Below are 19799 nucleotides of genomic sequence, written 5' to 3'. Positions count from 1 at the left end.
ACCTCGTTCGAACTGAGTTGAAGGCTAAGCGCCTTCGCCATCAAAGTTAGTTCGACCTCGTTTGAACTGAGTTTAAGGCTAAGCACCTTCGCTATCAAAGTTTAAGTTCGACCTCGTTCGAACTGAGTTTAAGGCTAAGCGCCTTCGCCATCAAAGTCAGTTCAGCCTCGTTCGAACTGAGTTTAAGGCTAAGGGCCTTCGCCATCAAAGTCAGTTCGATCTCGTTCGAACTAAGTTTAAGGCTAAGCGCCTTCTCCATCAAAGTTTAAGTTCGACCTCGTTCAAACTGAGTTTAAGGCTAAGCTCCTTCGCTATCAAAGTTTAAGTTCGACTTCGTTTGAACTGAGTTTAAGGCTAAGTGTCTTCGCCATCAAAGTCAGTTCAACCTCGTTCGAACTGAGTTTAAGGCTAAGTGCCTTCGCCATCAAAGTTTAAGTTCGACCTCGTTCGAACTGGGACTAAGGCCAAGCGCCTTCGCCATCGAAGTTTAAGTTCGACCTCGTTCGAACTAAGTTTTAGGCTAAGTGACTTCGCCATCAAAGTTTAAGTTCGACCTCGCTCGAATTGAGTTTAAGGCTAAGCGCCTTCACCGTCAGAGTTTAAGTTCGACCTCGTTCGAACTGAGTTTAAGGCTAAGTGTCTTCGCCATCAAAGTTTAAGTCCGACTTCGTTCGAACTGAGTTTAAGGCTAAGTGCCTTCGCCATAAGTTCGATATCTTTGACCTCGTTCGAACTAGGACTAAGGCCAAGTGCCTTTGCCATCAAAGATCGACTGGTTCGACCTCGTTCGAACTCAAGACAGGTTGCTACTTCGATAAGTTCGAAATAACACCCTTAAGGCTAAGGGCCTTCGCCATTAAAAGAACGGCAGGTTCGACCTCATTCGAACTCTAGACGGACTATTGTTTCGATCAGTTCGAAGTGATTAACCTTCGTTGCGAGAAAAAATAATACCGGGACTCGCCTGACGAGCCCCCACCTCGCGGCAAGATCAGAATCAACTGAAAAGAAAGCTAAAACACGAGACAAGTAGATGAAAAGAGTTCTTTATTCATGAAGTCAGGAACGCGGGCTATTGCCGCTTATATCCAGCCCAGGCCGATTGACTAAAAAGGGAACAAACAAAAAAAGAAAGAAAAAGGAAAAAACAAGAAGAAGCAAGCGAACGCCAATCGGCGGACGAAATGAAAAGAAATACATCATAATGTTTCCTTCACTCGGCGTCATCACCGTTATTGTCATCACCATCCCCACAGGGCTCATCATCATCACTAGCATCCCCATCGGCCTTGGGAGTCGTCGCATCATAACCACAGTTGACACGAGCTTCGCGGGCCTTCTCACGTGCCTCTCCATAGGCAGCCTCGGTCACGGTGCCCGCTTCCAACAAGTTCTTGAAAATGTCCTTCTGGGCATCGGCATAGATCCAAAGCTCGCGAGTCTGACGGGGAATAGAAGCACGAGATGGCCCAGCCTGAGCCCTCAGCTGCTCATTCTCCGCCTCCAAGTCTGTGACTTGCTCTGCCAAAACCCCGACCTCCTGATCGATCGTGCTAATCTGCTCCTAGAGCCTCACTTCCCTAAAGGTCGTAGTAGCCCTCTACAATTCTTGCTGGGACTCGTGCACGCAAATGGCTTCCTCTAAAGCCGCCAACCTCGCCAAAGCATCTGACCATGCCCTTTCCAGGCGCTCTAACTCGGCAACCTTACTCTACAGTGCAGTCAACTTTCCCCTCTTCATCTCCTCAACCTTGATCCGACTCTGTTCAATTTCCAACTGCATCGCTCCAAGCTTACCCTACAAGTACTCGCATTCTGCCGCGACCACTTTACCCACCTCGAGCTCTTCATCCTTGAGGCGGATTCGCTCTTCAAGCTTGCTTTTGCTGCTGAGCGCCTGCAGTACTCCTGATCTCTCTTCTCCAACTCCTCGCCCAAATCTCGATTGCAGGGATCCGTCCTCAGCCGCCCATGCAACTCACGACACATGTTGCGATAGCGATGATACTTTTCCAGCATCCGCAAAAAGATCCTTGACCGGATATTGGCCCTGGCGGATGCTCTCCACCTCCAACAAGTATGTCTAAAAAAAAAAGAAGAGAGAAAGCAGTTAGACCAATGCTCGTCCTGCGACGAAGGAAAAGTAAAACAAAGTCAGAGACAACATACCCCCAAGCCCATCACAGCCACTTCATCCCTCACTTCGGCATCTGAGACATTCTGCAGGGACTCATTCTCAGCTTCTGAGCACAACGCACTGAACTGCGGCACCAGGTTATCCACTTGCACCAATAGATTCACATTGGAGGGAACCTCAATGATATGGGTTGACCCCCCCTCCCCGCATGAACTACCGAGTGAGTAATACCCTCCTCGAACATCCGAACATCATCAAGGTTCAAGTCCGACTCGGACTCATATTCATCGACTATCACACCATTTCCCCTCTCTGCCGTCGAGGGTGGGATGCAAACTGCCAAAGATGAAGGAGACATACTCGACGTCACAACGGCAGCAACGAGGGCTCGATTCTCTGCCACGGCAGGACATTCCGCATTATCAACAGCGGAAACGTCAAACTGGATCACAGCAACGATTGAATTTTCTTGGCTCTGACTACTGTAACTAACTTCAACCACTCACTCTACCCCAGTGGTAGACGCCGCAACTCCTCCTTCCTTCGGGTCCGCCGGGGGAGAATCCAAGTTGATTACTGTCGGAGGCACCGACTCGAACACCACCCTCCGTCTTTTCAATGGTCATTCTTCCTCCTCGGTCGATGGTGAATCATTCTAAGGGCAGGCAGAGCCAGATGGGGCCTCACCTTGAGATGCAACCCGGGTCGGAGTGGTCAAGGCCACAGACTCAACCGACACTTCCCTCGACGGAGGACAAGCAACAGCTACTGTGCTGAGGTGAGCCAAAGCAGCCGGTCGGCGGAAGGCTAGCTGAGAGGACCTGGTTCTATGAACTCTCCCTGACAACAACAAATGTTAATTTGAGAGTCAATATCAAAACAAAAAAGAGAGGATAGGAAATAAGGGCGTTATCTTACCTGTAAGGGGCCTACGACCATATCTCTCGTGGAAGGTCGACCACGTGCGAACCCCCGCTGTATGGGGAAGGATGGCCTCGACCCATTCTCGGATCCCCTCCAAGGGTGGCGGGGGTAGCTTCTCAGCTGCAAAACAACGAAGTAGATCAGTAGATGCTTCACAAAAGGTGTAAGGTCCTAGACAAACTGAGTACTCCACTAATGGAGGCGGAAGCTTAAGGGCAAAATTCCACACCGCAGGGAACCCAGTTGGATCCGCCACTAGGTGATCGGTCCGCACATAGAAGAAATTTTCAAAAAAGCGACGATTAGTCCTATCATCCATCTTTACCACTAGGCCTTTCGACCCTCGAGGGTGCGCATGGATCATCGTGCCGCGAATCTTTTGGGGAGCAAACAGGCTGAGCACATGCCTCAGAGTGACCTCGCGACCGGCTAACTCCGCATACTTGATGAACATGAGAAACAACTTGTATAGGTAAGGGGAAAGCTGGGCAGGACATACCTCATAATAATGACAAAAATCGACCACCAGCAGGGGAAGCGGGAGTGTGTACCCTAAAAGGTAAGGGTAAGCATAGAACATATAGAATCCGGGACGATCAAATTGGACCCAGTCGTCTCTCCCCGCCGGCACCATCTCGACATAACTGGGAATGCCCTATTGCTCCCTAAGACCCGCTATCCCTACTTCCCCTATGAGAGGAGAAATATTCACCGGCTCTTCCCCGCCGTCGGCGCTGAAGTCCGCCACCTCTCTCCCCGGGCAGGATAAAATTTCCTCCACCGACGGAACCTCTTTGCTTTCCGTTAACTCTACGTTTCCGGCGGCCGGAGCAGGATCCTCAGCTGCCGGAGGAGCGACGGGAACATTATCACTAGAAGTACCTGCCATCTCCAGATCACCAGGAAAAGAGGAGAAAAGAAGAACTCTATGGTGGAAAACGAAGAAATAAAAGATTGTTGCAAACAAGAGAGTAAGAAAGAACTCAAATCGGCAGAAAAGGGGGATACTCTGAGTTTTCTCGGAAAATGAACGATGAAATGTGAAAAACAGATAACAATACCCCCCAATTTATAAGACATGACTTCTCCGAGAGCGAAACCCAATGGTCGCCATTGGAACACGGTCGGGAACGAAGCGATTCAGATTCTCGGAAACGTGTGTCATTATAACTGCCTACACGAAGCGATGTTTTGTTTACCAACCGGCGCCTTAGTTTCGAAACCGTCATAACGGTACACAGGTACTGAAAAGACGCCCCAGGGCCATTCCGAAGTTCGTAACGTGATCAAGGAATGGAATATGGGTCAGATTCCTTCCCACTGTATTGCATACATAATCCGTCCGTCGGTGTCGATGAGGTATGACCTCGACTAACGGAGGGACTAACTGTATTGGTCAAAATCTGACCATACGACCACGACAGCGTTGATCCCGCCCTAACCCTTTCATGAACAGCTGCCAAAGCTAACTTCGCCCGATCCTCATTATACTTAATGTAAGTAACGATATAGAGCTTCGGCACAACGAAGAAACCTTCTGAACGAGACTACGACAGGTCATAACGAGTACAGAAAGTCCTCCAATTATAAAAGCAGGGGAAGAGAGCCGAAAGACTCTCTCTCTCTCGAACCCTGAGTTTCTTCTCCACTACTCCATGAACCCGAACAAGGGCAGCAGGGTTCCGGGAGCTTTCTCCTCGACCTACGAGAAGGGAGAGACCCCCTTTCTTAATGAGCTGGGAAAGTATGAATACATTGGATAGTTCCCTGAACCTCTCTAAGGAGAGGCAGGACAAATTTCTATCATGAATCCATTGGATAGTTCCCCGAACCTCTCTAAGGAGAGGCAGGACAAACTTCTATTATGAATAAAACTTTCTGATATTCTGCATATTCAATAGACTGTTATTATTTCTCTGTTCCTCGATCCAGTATTAATTATGATAAGACTATGATTTACCCCTTTATTTCTTTTGATTGATTTGCTTAAAAAGTGTTTAATAACTTTTGAGTCAAACAATCACGTCCTCCCATTTCTTTAGTTGCTCTCTATAGTTGAGAGACAATTGCAAATTTAAATTTATAAATAGTTTATTAAAGACAAATCGGCTTTGGAACATTTTCTTTGATTAATGAATATCTGAAGAGGTATTTCAGCTCGTTTGAACAAACTCTCCTAGAAAACTAGAAATGCTTAGTTTGAAGAGCCAAGGGGTCGTTTGGTTATCAGATAAAATATGATATATTAAATTTTTTTATCTGTTTGATTATGGATATTAGTTAATGATGAGATATATTTATTTATCAAAATGATGAGATTAATTATTCTATATAAAAAGTGAAAAAAATTAATTGTCTGATATTTTTGCCATAAGATATCCTAGTTTATCCCACGTATGAACCAAACAATGGCATATAGTTAAGTTAGATGCGAGATGATTGAAAGAACTTCTTGTAATTCAGAGTTTTAATGTACTCGGAAGTTCTAATTCAACAAAATATAATCTCTTTTAATGAAAAATGAGCAAGTGTACCTTTTTTTAAAATAAAAAAAAAGCATACTGAAAAGAAAATTTCAAAATAAAAATTGTTATAAAATATAATTATGGTGGATGTCCATAACCACCAAATAGGTAATACTCACTATTCTTCTCCATTATCTCCGTAACTCTCACTACTCAAATAATTATAGAGTTATGGTTATATTAACCAAAGTGGTTGGCATATTGAGACTATAAATGAAAAGAAGATTGAATATCTTCATATTACAATAATCATACCGGATAAATATGAAAGGTTACCCGACTTTTCTTCTATTTGTACTACAGATGTATAAGCATGATGATGAAATCATATGCGACAAGTAAACTAGAGGTTTACTGAAATAAATATTAGTTGGCATGATCGGTTGGCGATCTCGGTTCAATTATGATGCGAAAATTAATTGAGAATTCAGATTGGCATATATTAAAGAAATAAAAGATTCTTCAAGAATTCTTTTGTGTTGCTTATTCTCATGATATACTAGTTAATGTGCTGCTTATTCTCATGATATACCAGTTAAAGGTTGGGATTGAATTCTTTGATTTCTGGAAGGAACAAAAGGTGATATATATATATGGGTCCAGTCACCTGCCATGTGAACCGTTTACTATTATATGATTTTAATAGATGCATCTATTCTATGGTCACAAGTTAGTTTGTTATCAACTTGCAGTTTGGCTTTTGCAAGGTTGCTTGCTCAAATTATTAGAGCATAGTTCTAGAATATAAATTATGATGATTTATCTTGATAATGCTGGTTTAAATCTAAGTTGGTTTAGTAGAAATTGTATGCCTCCAATTATAGCTAAACCATTGGTTATGGGATGTATTATTTAACATACAACAACACTTGTACGCATCTAGCCAAGTTATGATAAATTCTCCCTATCACAATTGGTTCAGGGTCAGGAACCAAATAAGTTTTATCTAGAAATATAGATGTGCTATATGATTTAATTATCCCACCACAATGTACAAAGATGGGTTCTCAAAGAAGGTTGAGATATGTGTTGGTGATCCCAACATTAGGGGAGAAATTGGGTAGCTGAAAAAGTGATACGCGGAATGAATTATTATGAGTACGTCTAGATCCTCATACGAGAAAATGTGAACTTGAAGTTCAAGTGATAATCATTTACAAAATATTGTCAAGCGTATTTACTGACCCAAAGCTAAATGTCATATTTCAGTTGTTAATGCTCCAAATAGAATAAGTTCATGATGGACAAAGTTTATTGCATGCATGAAGCGTAACAAACTAATCGGTTCCAAACTCCTTGAAGAAGGATATGAGCAAATGTTCAAGATGGTTATAATAAAGAGGCAAGTGCTTTAGAAGAGCACCATGACATAACACTTTATAAATCCTCATGGGAGAGGCTCAGGTACCTGAAAATAATGAGATAAAGAGATCTCAATAAGTTATATCTTTATTGGATAACTATGGAACCGATATAAAATGATCATTTGTTGATATAATGTAGCGCCCAATATTATTAATATTGACGAAGATCTTGAGCTCAAATTTGTCATAGAATTTGGATAGATAAATGATTGGCCAAATGAAAAATACTCAATAAAAATTGACTTCACCTGAAAAATATGAAATTGGCTGGATAGTCCATTGTGCAAATAGTGAAGTGAAAATCACGTCAATAGAAATAAAGACGATTTGTGGCACACGATTTTTCGTAAATATCCTGGCATTAGTTATATGGAGACAGGTTCTCTTGTGGTGGATGAAATTATGTTTAGGTTTTAATATGACAATACATGAAAATTTTGATATGCGTATAATAAAAATCCTTGAAGGATTTAAACTGTTTTGAAACATATAGAGGTTCCCGAAATTTTTGTTAAATAAAGCTTCAGCAATCCATATATGACATATATGATTTATTATTGTGTCTTAGTGCACTGAGTGCACTTATGTTTCTTGCTAGAACCTTGAGTATAACGTTAAACTAACAAGATTTAACTTTAATTCGATATGGAGACACTGGAATGCAATTAGTAATATATTACAAGAGAATCATTGATAGATTTGTTTATTCTAACAAATATTGCCAAGATTTTGTTGGTTATGCAAATACATGCATTTTTCTAAAGTTTGTTCTTCAAACAATCTATTTGCATGTGAGAGTACTGCCATATTATCATTTTACAAGACAATTAATTATTGATATTTATTCAAGTCATGCCAAGATAAACAACTGATAAAGCAAGGGACTCAACACACAATAGACGTGTGACTTTTCTTTGAAGAGAAGATTCCAATAATACTGAAGATAATGATGTTTGCTTATCTCAATTGGAAAAAGGATATAAAGAAGGCAACAAAATAAAGCACATTTCACCACAGTTCTTTTCGGACATGATCTTCAACAGATTGGTGATATAGACGTTCAACAAATTTATTTAATTGATAATTTGGTGGATCTATTCAATGAATCATTACCAACCCCAGCATTTGAGAAGCCGGTATACGGTATTGGAATGCATCATTTTCGAAAACTAAAGTGATGTTTTCAACAAGCGGAGTAAGATATGCGCCACACTCTTTTTTCCTTAGCTGAGGTTTTATCCCACTGGGTTTTTCTAGCAAGGTTTTTAACGAGGCAGCAAATAATACGTATTACAAGATGTGTACTATTTTTCCTTCATTAAGATTTTTTTTCCACGGGGGATTTTTTTAGTAAGGTTTTAACGAGGCACGTTATTATGGACATCCAAGAGAGAATGTTATAAAATATAATTATGGTGGATGTCCATAACCACCAAATGAGTAATACCCATTACTCTTCTCCATTATCTCTATAACTCCCACTACTCTACTACTTATGAGTTATGGTTGTAACTCCCATACCTCTCCCATGATCTTCCATCATGATTTCAAATGCTTAATGTCATATTTATGTAATTCTTTTGGTATACCTCTACGTAGTACTATAAATAGAGGATAAGAATTCATTTTGTAATAGACTTGAATACTTAATGAAATAAGAAAATTATCTCTTCTTCTCTTATTTTACTTATCTTTTTGTTTTATATTGTTTTTTTAGCTACATTTCTTAATATACGTTAAGGCATTTGTTGAATTTTAGTTTAATGATTTACAAGTGGGACCGAGATGGGGTCCCACGTAATAAAAAAGAAGTAATTAGGGTAGCCCCACATATTAATGAAGCACTTGGTTTAGGAATCAATTACCACCCGTAACCCGTAGGAGCCTTAGATTCTACTCAATTTGACCTATTAGTGTGTTGTTAAAGCTTTATTTGTCCCTTAATCTACATCAAAAGCTCCAAATGGACAAAATCAAAAGACTAATCCCTTCTTTTTTCTCACCTAGGATTTCCTTTTCGCTTTAGCGCTTTTACTACACTTAATATCCAACCATCTATTATCACATGGTTGACAATGGCATCATATTGTCACTTTCTATTCACATTGCTTTATTAAGGAGGAAAAGTAAAAGATAAAATAAATTAATAAATAAAAGATTAGAAAAAGGCGGGCGAAATACATAGTTTACCCATTCACCTTTCAATTAAATCTATGTTACACACATGTTGACCACATGTATAACTTTACACACCAAACCTTTCAAATGTGAGTCAATTGCACACTACTTTTTACCAGCCTCTAAGACGTGTGAAACACGACCAATGTGGAGCGTGAAAAGTGCTTTTCTGCCTCACTTGACAAATTACAACGGCTAATTATTGGAATCGGGCCCATTTTCCAAACCCTAACGCTCTTCTTTATCTGCTTCTTATTAAAAGCAACCATTTTCATCTTCTTCAAATTAAGAGGAATCAATTTCAGAAAAATCCAACCCCCATCTTTACCTTCCACATCTAATATTTTCAAGCTGGTTATATTTGTTCAATCAAAGTGCAATACATAATTATTCTTCTGTCAATTCTCGTATTAGGGTTCATATTGAATGGAGTATTCGGGTCCAAATAAACCCTAACTGTTTCGACCCACCCATCTAAATCAAAACGATTGAACAACCTAAAATGAGAATATTAATTTGAAAATGACGAAAGTAACAGCAACAAATACCAGACGTGTTCTCGTCGGAGTCACCTTCAAAGGTTAGGGCTGAAGAACATTTTGGTGAAAATGGAATTATGTTTGTTAATTTGGTCGAGGAGTTGTTTTTAATCGACCGAGTCGGATTTTTTTGGGTCGAGATTAAAAAAAGGTCGGGTTGTCCATTTTAATTAAAGAATCATTTTTTAATTGAAATAAGCGCGTGCATACACAACATTGAATATTAACTAGGCTGGTCAAAATTAGTGTGTAATTGACACACATTTGAAAGGTTTAATGTGTAAAATTATACTCATGATCAACAGATGTGTAACAGAGATTTGAGTGCAAGGTGGATAGGTAAACTATGTGTTTTTTGACGATATGCTGATATCTCTGTCTGAGGTATTAAGGAAATAGCACCAAAATGTTATACCATACCCTTTCCTTTAAAATTAGGAAGTCATGTCAAATCTTCACAAATTATAGAGAAAAACCATCAATTTATTTTTAATATCAAAAGTTGATCAAATTGAACAAGAACTAATATAAATGAAAAATAATCCGTCTTAAGATGTTGATCATCAATAACTATTATCAATTTTTGATGAAATTGAGCAAAAATTTATATATATGACCAAACATGATGTCTAAAAATGTTAAACGACTCGTCGTAAGCTAAGATAGAATATAAATGTAAAATTGTATAGCATTTTGGGGCAAAATGAGTAATTTTTTATTTAAAACCTATCCTCATCGTAAATAGATTCAGATGAACGTAAATTTAAATTAAGGGAAAATATTAGATTAAATCTGATAAGTACTATTTTCAAAATTGTCGTCGTAACCAAGGCCACGTTTTTTTCATTTCACTATACAGAATCATGAAATGAAAAGTGAGTAGATATTTGATAGTAAGTGATAAATAATTTTCTGACACTTGGAAAACTGCTTCTGATTGAAAGAAAATTCGTGCTTATCGTAAATAGACAAATTAATAGGATTAGATCTTTATACTATACAGTAGTATTTTTACGCAGTCCTATTAAGATTTAAGGGTGCACATGTTTTGTCATCCTTTCTGAAACACGTGTCAAAGTAAAATTTTCTTTTTCACATTAACAAGAAAATGAAAAAACGAAAAAAATAGGATCACTGCCGACTATTTCTCAAACAAATCTATATCACGAAAAAGCATGTTCCTGTACTAACCCAACCATGGTTAAATTTTTAACCCTTTAAACCCTTAACTAACCATAGTATACTAACACACATGCAGTTGGGACTTGGGATTTAGAGAAACTATAACCCAAAATATACCCCCCGCCTCCCCTCCTATCTCTCTCTCTCTCTAACTTTGCAGGAAAATAGAGAAAACACCTTCTCTCATTTTCGTTTATCAAAAAACTACCAATATTTCTTTATTGGGGCAAAACTATAGTATTTTCTCAGTTGAATTCTAGTTCTATTATAGAACCGCAGTTTCTTTCAGTGCTCAACAGTTTTGCTTGTTCAGCTTCTTGACTGCAAAGATACCGGTCTGTAATTTTCATGCTTTTTTACTAATCTTGTTTGTTTGTGTTGTCCATTTATGCATTATTATGTCCAAGTTTCTATCTTTTCTGGGTATTTTCTTATAGTTACTTATACCCTTTAGATTCCAAGCTTTTGAGATCTGAAAAGTAGAGGTATGGACAATTGTGTGTTCAATAAGAAGAAGAAGATCAATTGTTTTTCTTCAAGTTAAGATGGCTTTGCTTTAGATTGGTTAATTGGTGTTCTAAAATGTGTTAAAGGTTCAAGCTTTGAAGGGAAAAAAAGAATTGTATTTTTCAGTTCTTGTAATATAAATTTGAAAATCTCTTTTGGGGCCTAAGAGTGCTTTTAGTTCAAGGGATTTTTTTGTACTAGGTAAAGATGGGTACGGGGAATATGTCGTGGAGTGATGAGGATAAGGCTACGGTGGCGGCTGTACTGGGAAAAGAAGCTTTTGAATATTTGATATCTAGCTCGGTTTCAGCAGAATGTTCTTTAATGGCAATAGGGAATGATCAGAATTTGCAGAATAAGCTTTCAGAGCTCGTGGAACGCCCAAACGCCACTAATTTTAGCTGGAATTATGCTATCTTTTGGCAAATTTCACGGTCTAAATCGGGGGAATTGGTGCTAGGGTGGGGGGATGGCTGTTGCAGAGAACCCAAGGAAGGAGAGGAGTGTGAAGTTAAAAGGATATTTAATCTACGCCTCGAGGATGGGGCTCAACAAAGGATGAGGAAAAGGGTCCTTCAGAAGTTGCATATGTTATTTGGTGGAACAGATGAAGATAACTATGCTATTGGATTGGATAGGGTCACTGATACTGAAATGTTCTTCCTTGCCTCGATGTACTTTTCGTTCCCTCGAGGAGAGGGAGGTCCAGGGAAGTGTTTTGGTTCGGGTAAGCATTTGTGGTTATCAGATGCATTGAAGTCCCCTCTAAATTATTGTGCTAGATCTTTCCTAGCTAAGTCAGCTGGTATGCAAACTATTGTTTTGATCCCAACTGATGTTGGAGTTGTGGAATTGGGATCAGTCAGATCGATACCGGAAAGTTTGGAGCTATTGCAATCTATAAAATCTTGCTTCTCTTCGTTTCTTGTTAGGGCTAAGCAAGCAGCAGGTATAGCAGTTGTAACTGAGAAAAAAGATGCAAACAATTCCCCCTTTTCGCGCTCAGCTTTTAGTGAGCGACCAGATGGAACTCCTAAGATTTTTGGGCACGATTTAAATTCCGGTACCCACTTTAGGGAAAAACTTGCTGTTAGGAAAGCGGAGGAGAGACCATGGGACATTTACCCAAACGGTAACAGGATGCCATTCATGAACGGGCGTAATGGTTTACATGCTGCTTCTTGGGCGCAATTCAGTAATGTGAAGCCGGTAAAGCCAGTGGAGCTCTATCGTCCTCAGACGCCCCCAGCACACAACCTACAAGAGCTTGTCAATGGTGGAAGGGAAGAATTCCATTTGAACAACTTTCAGCATCAAAAGCCTGCTAGAATGCAAATTGATTTCACTGGAGCAACCTCGAGACCCATTATTTCGCCATCACACACTGTTGAGTCTGAGCATTCAGATGTTGAAGCTTCGTGTAAGGAAGACCGTGTAGGCCTAGTCGATGAAAAGAGGCCTAGAAAACGTGGAAGAAAGCCAGCTAACGGAAGGGAAGAGCCCCTCAATCATGTAGAGGCGGAGAGGCAGCGGCGGGAAAAGCTGAACCAGCGATTCTATGCATTACGAGCTGTTGTTCCGAATATCTCCAAGATGGACAAAGCTTCCCTCTTAGGAGATGCTATTGCTTACATAACTGAGATGCAGAAAAAACTAAGAGACATGGAATCCGAGAGGGAGCTGAGATTAGGAAGCACTTCAAGGGATGCAATGGCTGCAGAAGACGGCCCGAATTCAGAGATTCAAATCCGAGGACCCGACATCAACATAGAAGCTGCCAATGATGAAGTCATTGTAAGGGTGAGCTGTCCGCTGGAAACCCATCCAATATCAAGAGTCATCCAAACATTCAAAGAGGCACAGATCAATGTTGTTGAATCAAAACTTTCTGCCGGGAATGGAACTGTATTTCACACATTTGTACTCAAGTCTAGTGGATCTGAACAGCTGACGAAGGAAAAGTTGCTGGCTGCACTTTCCAGCGAATCAGACTCGCTAAGACAGTTTTCACCGGTAGGGCAATAACAGTTTTATGTTTTATATAGTTGCTAGACGTAAGATGTAGTGAAGAATCATATTTTAGTTTCTGCAGAGAGTTTCGTATACATCAGTTCAAGATAGGTGGACATAACTAGCTATTGACAAAGTAGCAGCAAATTTTCTGTGTTTGTCTATAGTATACATGTTTTATCATAAGGCAAGATGAATCAATTGCAAGCTTCACTATCTTTTGCATACCATTCATTATTGTTATTAATTCTTCAGGAGCTACTGATGACGCATTTATGTCATCTTAGATCCAAGATGTGCATCTTACCATGCAGCTATTCAAGAATGTACAAAAGAAAGTATATGATAGAAACTAACAAGTTCTCCTACTTTATCAGAAATTTTTATGTGATCTATGTTTTTCCCTCTTTCTTTTTAGAATGCCATGTTAGGGTTTTGGGGTTTCTTGATCTTAATTTTTGGTGATACTGGAGATTGATATAGTCAATCCTAACTAGTTTGGGATTGACGCGTAGTTTATTGATAAATTGATTTTTGTTTATTTCTATTGACTCTTATTATGTTGTAAAGCTGCCTTGTGTCCAGTCCATGAGAAATGCATGGAAATGATTAACTTTGTAATTTCAGTCAGAAATTTGCTCTGCTTGAATTGTATTTGGAAAATATTGTTCCTTGTGTTTCTTGTTATAAAGGCGTAGTAGCAGTCAGAAGAATTGTCTCCTTCAGTTCCTGTCCTGTTATTAGTATAACAAATTATAAACTGGCCCTGTGTTTTGGTTAGTTGTTATTTATTGAACATGACAAAAACATGTGAAGAAAAGTGTAGTTAGTCGTGGCAAAGTGGGAAAAGAGAGTTTTCAACGAGGAGAAAGTGACAACAACAAACCCCCGGGTTGGCCCGGTGGCAATTGACTTGAGTCTTGGGGTTTTGCTTTCTTTCAAGGTCTCAAGTTCGAAACTCACTGGGTGCAAACAATTTCTAAAGTCCATCGGACTGGGTAAAACCTGAATTAACCGTGGTGCACTTGCGGGAAACTCCTTGCCGAGAGCCTGTGCACCCCGAGATTACTCGGGTGCAAATAAAAAAAAAAGTGACAACAACGTTTTGAATATGGGTGGGTGCGTAGCTTGAAGTGTGCCGTGGGCCTTTGGATATGACAACAATTACCACACTTAGTTGTTTTTTTTCTAACTTTCACATTTGAAACCTGGAATTTAATGTCATACAGTATTAAGGTAATTGTCAGAATAGTAGTGTCGGTTATAGCAGTAGTGACTTTTCTTTTACAGGATACTAATGCAGGCATCAAATATACAGTTATATGTACTTGCCTTTATTAAGAATGATTCTGGAAAATCTTTTACTTTGTTAATGTATTGAATTTGAACTCTCTTAAGAGGCCAATTTCTGGTACTGGCGAAAAAGGTTATATTATTACTGCTTACCAGATTAGTTGGATATTCATATACCCTATAGTAGGGGCGGCAAACAGTCGGGTCGGGGTCGGGTCGGATATGAAACTGATCGAAAGCGGGTACCGAAAAATTATCCGACCCGATCCATATTTAATACGAAAAAAAAACGGGTTAACCGGCGGATAAAATGGGTAACCATATTATTCATGACTTCTTGAATATGATCACTTTGAGAGAATTTTTAGTCTCCCAAACTTGAGGAACCTCTAATTTGAGGCTTTACAAATGTAAAAGTTAAATCCATTGGTTATCCATTTTCTAAATGGATAATATGGTTCTTATCCATATTTGACTCGTTTTAAAAAAATTCATTATCCAATCCATTTTTAATGGATAATATAGGTGGTTAATTGTTTTCTTTAATCATTTTGCCAGCAATACCATACAGTAATTTTTATCAAACATGCTGTGTCATGTATGTTGTTTCGAATGAGGGTTTTTTATTCATCTCTTGTCCGACTACATTGTATTGTATATTAAGGAGAATAAAGGCTAAGTAACTATTGCCAGGTTGTATAAGAATATTTGTTGGGATCTGTTTGGCAAGTGCAATAGTTATGAAATGCATGTAACTTGTGTAAGAGAAAAATAGGTTTTAATGACATAACTAAAGGGGGAAAGACGTAGTAGTATTTTGCAGGGGAAAAAGATAAAGATAAAGATAAAGATTGGAGTTATGGGTTCTTTCTCTTTTAGTGCTTTTGCTCATGAAGGTTGTTGAGGTATCTTTGAACATTTATCGAAAGCAACAGGCAGTAAAGCTGCACGTAGTAAACAAAGATCTTGTTAAAGGAAAAAAGATTTTAAAAAACACACGATCATGTTTGAGAATATTAAGGTACAAATTGCTGTTCAAAACTATCTTAAACAGCTTCAGTTCTCTGCGACATGCCTTTTTGACAAAGGATTGTTCTCCTACGTGAGTGTACAAGCCGAACCGGAAAATCGTACCAAATCGAAAAGTCAAATCAAATTGATTAAAAAATCCGATTAGGTTTGATATTGAGTAAAAAAATTCGAACCAAACCGACATATAAATTTATATTTTTTATATATATTTTTAAGACTTTTTATAGAATTTTTTTTTAAAATGTCTAGAAATTTACGATTCTCTTATGGGATGTAATATTTAGTTAAATATGAAGTGCAGTGCTCCGTTTTTATTAACTTTAAATAATGGGTTATATGATCACTTTCTTATAAAAATGCATTAATCTCTTTGTTCTTCCATATTAATATGTCAAGATCTATTAAATTATTATATTTTTTTTTGAATTTAAAGTAAAATTTCGACAATCTAAAATTAAATAGAACATATTATTATTTAGGTATTATATTTTTTTTTATTTTTTTTTTTTACATTTTTCCCTCCAAGAACTTCCCACCTTGCTCTTGGGAAGACTCGAACTCACAACCTCTCGGTTGGAAGTGGGGGTTGCTTACCATCAGAGCAACCCCTCTTGTCTTTTAGGTATTATATTAATTTTTATGTTTAATTATTAAATTCGGTTAACCTTGAAAGTGTATATCAACAAAAAATTATCGTCAGGCGACTAAAAAAATAACTTTCATGTATTACTAAGAAAATTATCCCATACGAATATTTTAATAGATAGTATGTTTGTCAATTTTTTTAATTTTTATTAAACATATATTTATTTATAAAAAAATTAACAAAGTAAGATTGAAATAATATTCATGTAACTAAAAAAACTCGAAAAATTCGACAAACCGAACCAATCGAAACCGATATAGTTGGTTTGGTTTGATTTTGATAAAAATTGAACCAACCCGGTCCATCTACGTCCTTATGGGTGAGATAGACCCGTTAAAAGAATCATCACAAATTTGTATATTGAAAGTAATTAACGAGTGTGGCAATTCATCGTTTCAATTAGAGCTGGTGTCCCTATCTTATATGGCCGACAGACTGTTTTGCGAGTTCAAATTTGCATGTATATGACAATATTTATTTCGTTTTTTTCGGTTAACGGTACGTAGAGGAATATTTTCCTTTAAGAAGAAAAGAAGAAAAACAATCTAAATTCTAAAAGTGTTTTGCTACAGCTTACAAGGTTTGGCAATTTTAGGATAAAAAAGGAAACCACAAGTGAAGGCCAAAAAAAGATACTTGGCTGAGAAAAGAAAGGTTGGAATGATGACAACATTCTTGTAGACAAGGTATTGTTTGAAGGACAACAGTTACTGGCTACATACTAATTTCTTTAAATCACAAAATCATATAAAGAAAAATAATTTTATTCATGCATATGTGAGTATGCATTTGTTCCCTTGATTCTTTCTTCGAATTGTTCTCCTTAATTTGAGGTTGGAAATATGAATCTTCTTAGGATGTATTTGATCTCCATGAAAGTCGAGCATTGTATAAATATTTTTTTTGAGATATTTAATTATCAAGTAGCATCCGACCGCAATTTAAGTTAATCTTGAGGAAGAACTTAATACATAATTTAATGTCTTGATCTTTCTTTGTAAAAATCCTAAGAGTTTATGGGTTTTTCAAGATCGTGTGTCAGACTAGTTTAACTCCGTTTCTCCAGTTAGATAATACTAGTCACTATTTACATTCTAAGAATCAATCTATTTTCTTGTCAAAGAAAAATGATTAAAGAAGAAATTAAAACGCGTATATGTATTTTTTTTAATAAGCGTTTTACATCCAATCAAACAGAGTGTGTAGGACTAAAAAAGAAGAGCCAATAGTGATGGCAGTGGATGAACAAGTCACAAGGTAAACAGAGAAAATTGTTCACATCTTTTATGGACAAGACGCGCTTTACAGAAAGAAAAAAACAGCCAAGTGTGGATAAAATGCTGAATCATGTTTTCAGTACGCATATTATTATTATTATTGTAACAGACCAACCCATTATTAATATTGTCCGCTCTAGGCTTACGCCCTCACGAGTTTAAAATGGAAGAAATTCAAAAATAGTCAGATTTACAAGCGGTCATTCAAAAATAGCCATAGTTTCAAAATTAATCGAAATTTAGCCACTTTTCATGTAAAGATAAATCTGAACGAAAACACTGTTCAAAATTCGGAAAAATACTCCAGTATAATATACTGGAGTTCCAGTATAATATACCGGTCCAGCATAATATACCGGAGATTGGAACATCGGTGCTCTCCAATATATTATACTGGAACTTTCCGCGTGTTGGAGTTCCAGCATAATATGCTGGAAGTTCATACACAGGTGTACCGATCTCCAGTATATTATGCTGGAACTTTTCGTGTTGCAGCAAAATAATGGCTATTTTTCAATGACTTTGCAACCGCTGACTATTTTTGAATGACCAATCCGAAAACTGGCTAGCCCGTGCTATTTTAACGTTTAAAATGTGTCACTAGGATGTAAGGCTTGTTAACTTATATACCCAACATCCATCTTGTGTGTTAACTGATGTCCTGTTAAAATATGGCGTGTTACAATTATTATTATTATTATTATTATTATTATTTATTAATTAATTTATTCATTTTTTTTTTGTAAAAAGGAAACACACACACCATAAGTGCCTTTATTTTCCTATTTTGTTTTTAGCTTTATCTTTTTTGTGCCCTAGCACATGACTTCCTCCATTCAACAGTCAACACCTGTAGTACTCTTCTTTTCAATTCTGAAATCTTCTTCTTTCGCTTTCCAGAACCCTAGTATTTTTCAATATTATTCTTATGGTTTATGTTCCACACTTTTATTTCCTCGACAAAAAAAAAAAAAAAAAAAAAAAAGAGAAATAGTGGTGGAATGGCATAGACAAAATCACGTCGTCGGGCATGTGATTCGGTACCCTAATTAATTGTTAAAAAAACATCTTGTCGTGGTGATCCAAATACAATTTCCACAAGACTTCTTCTTCTAAGAATTATTATTAACGTGTTATTTTGGAAAAGAAAAGGAAAAACACGTTTTTTATTTCATAGATGAGAAAGAACTAGTAGCAGGCAACTTGCTTTGTCAAGTAGGCAGGCAAACCAAGTCAAGAAAAGGACTAAATTCATTACTTAGATTACCACGACCAGGTCGTCTGATACCCTGCCTCGGTATTAGGCGGTGAAAGTCAATATAGCCCACTTCATTTTCTCCTCTGAGACATTCGACAAATCGGAAAGGGCAACACCTAAAGTCAAGACCAGGATACATTAGTGACAAGAAAGGATCGAGTCAAGCAACGGGTAAAAGGACCTCAACTATATATAGCCAAGAAAAGCTCTCAGTGAGAGGGGCTTCGCCATTCTCCCAAAAAGGAGGGGAAAAAGCCTCTTTCTTGTATCTTAGAAAACGGGGAAATGACCCAAAAGAATACATGTAAATTTACTTTCTCATCAAAGGATGAGGAAGACAATGTTGAATCTTAATAAGATCAATCATGTTTCTTTCGTCCCATATGCGTTCATTATCATTAACGTTTCGATCTGGAATTAATTACATTTGGCTACGATTTACCCTTCATCTTTGATTGATTTGTTCAAAAAGGTTTTAGCATCTTTTGAGTCAAACAATTTGGCGCCGTCTGTGAGAATTTCTTAGTGGAAATTTCCTAGTTTCTCCCAGATCGAAACCAAAAAGTACAATCATTCGTCAAAGAGAGTGCAGAGGAAAATCCCAACCCACGCGAGACACAAGAGCAACGCAGGAAAGGAAGAAGAGGCAAGCAAGATCACTGGGCTCGGAAATCTTCGCCCTATCAACTATCGATATACCAAACAAAGCAAACGTGTTACCGACTTGCATTCCCCCACCGGGCGGGAGCGAAGAAAATCTCATCCTCACCTCCCACTCTTTGTCCAGGCAAGTACATAAGACCCGCGTGGACGAATGTACACAGGAATATCTCGATTGAAGGGCAAAAATTGCTTCAACACAACGGAAATACCTCCTGCCGACAACATCTTTGAGCTAGACGGCAGGAGTCAGACAAGAAAACCATA

The 19799-nt window shown here is 38.1% G+C and overlaps 1 protein-coding gene across 1 annotated transcript; it reads left to right on the top strand.

The window, feature by feature from the left end:
* Positions 1-10946: 10946 nt before the first annotated feature.
* On the top strand, positions 10947-13582 carry LOC107782755 (transcription factor MTB1). Its single transcript, XM_075217817.1, has one exon. The coding sequence runs from the start codon at positions 11564-11566 to the stop codon at positions 13379-13381; it is 1818 nt and encodes a 605-aa protein (XP_075073918.1). The 5' UTR covers positions 10947-11563; the 3' UTR covers positions 13382-13582.
* Positions 13583-19799: the final 6217 nt, after the last annotated feature.

The sequence above is a fragment of the Nicotiana tabacum genome, chromosome 7 (genome assembly GCF_000715075.1).
Source record: "Nicotiana tabacum cultivar K326 chromosome 7, ASM71507v2, whole genome shotgun sequence".
NCBI classification, from domain to species: Eukaryota; Viridiplantae; Streptophyta; class Magnoliopsida; order Solanales; family Solanaceae; genus Nicotiana; species Nicotiana tabacum.
The sequence above is the reverse complement of the archived record's forward strand: the minus strand, read 5'-3'. Positions and strand labels throughout refer to the sequence as shown.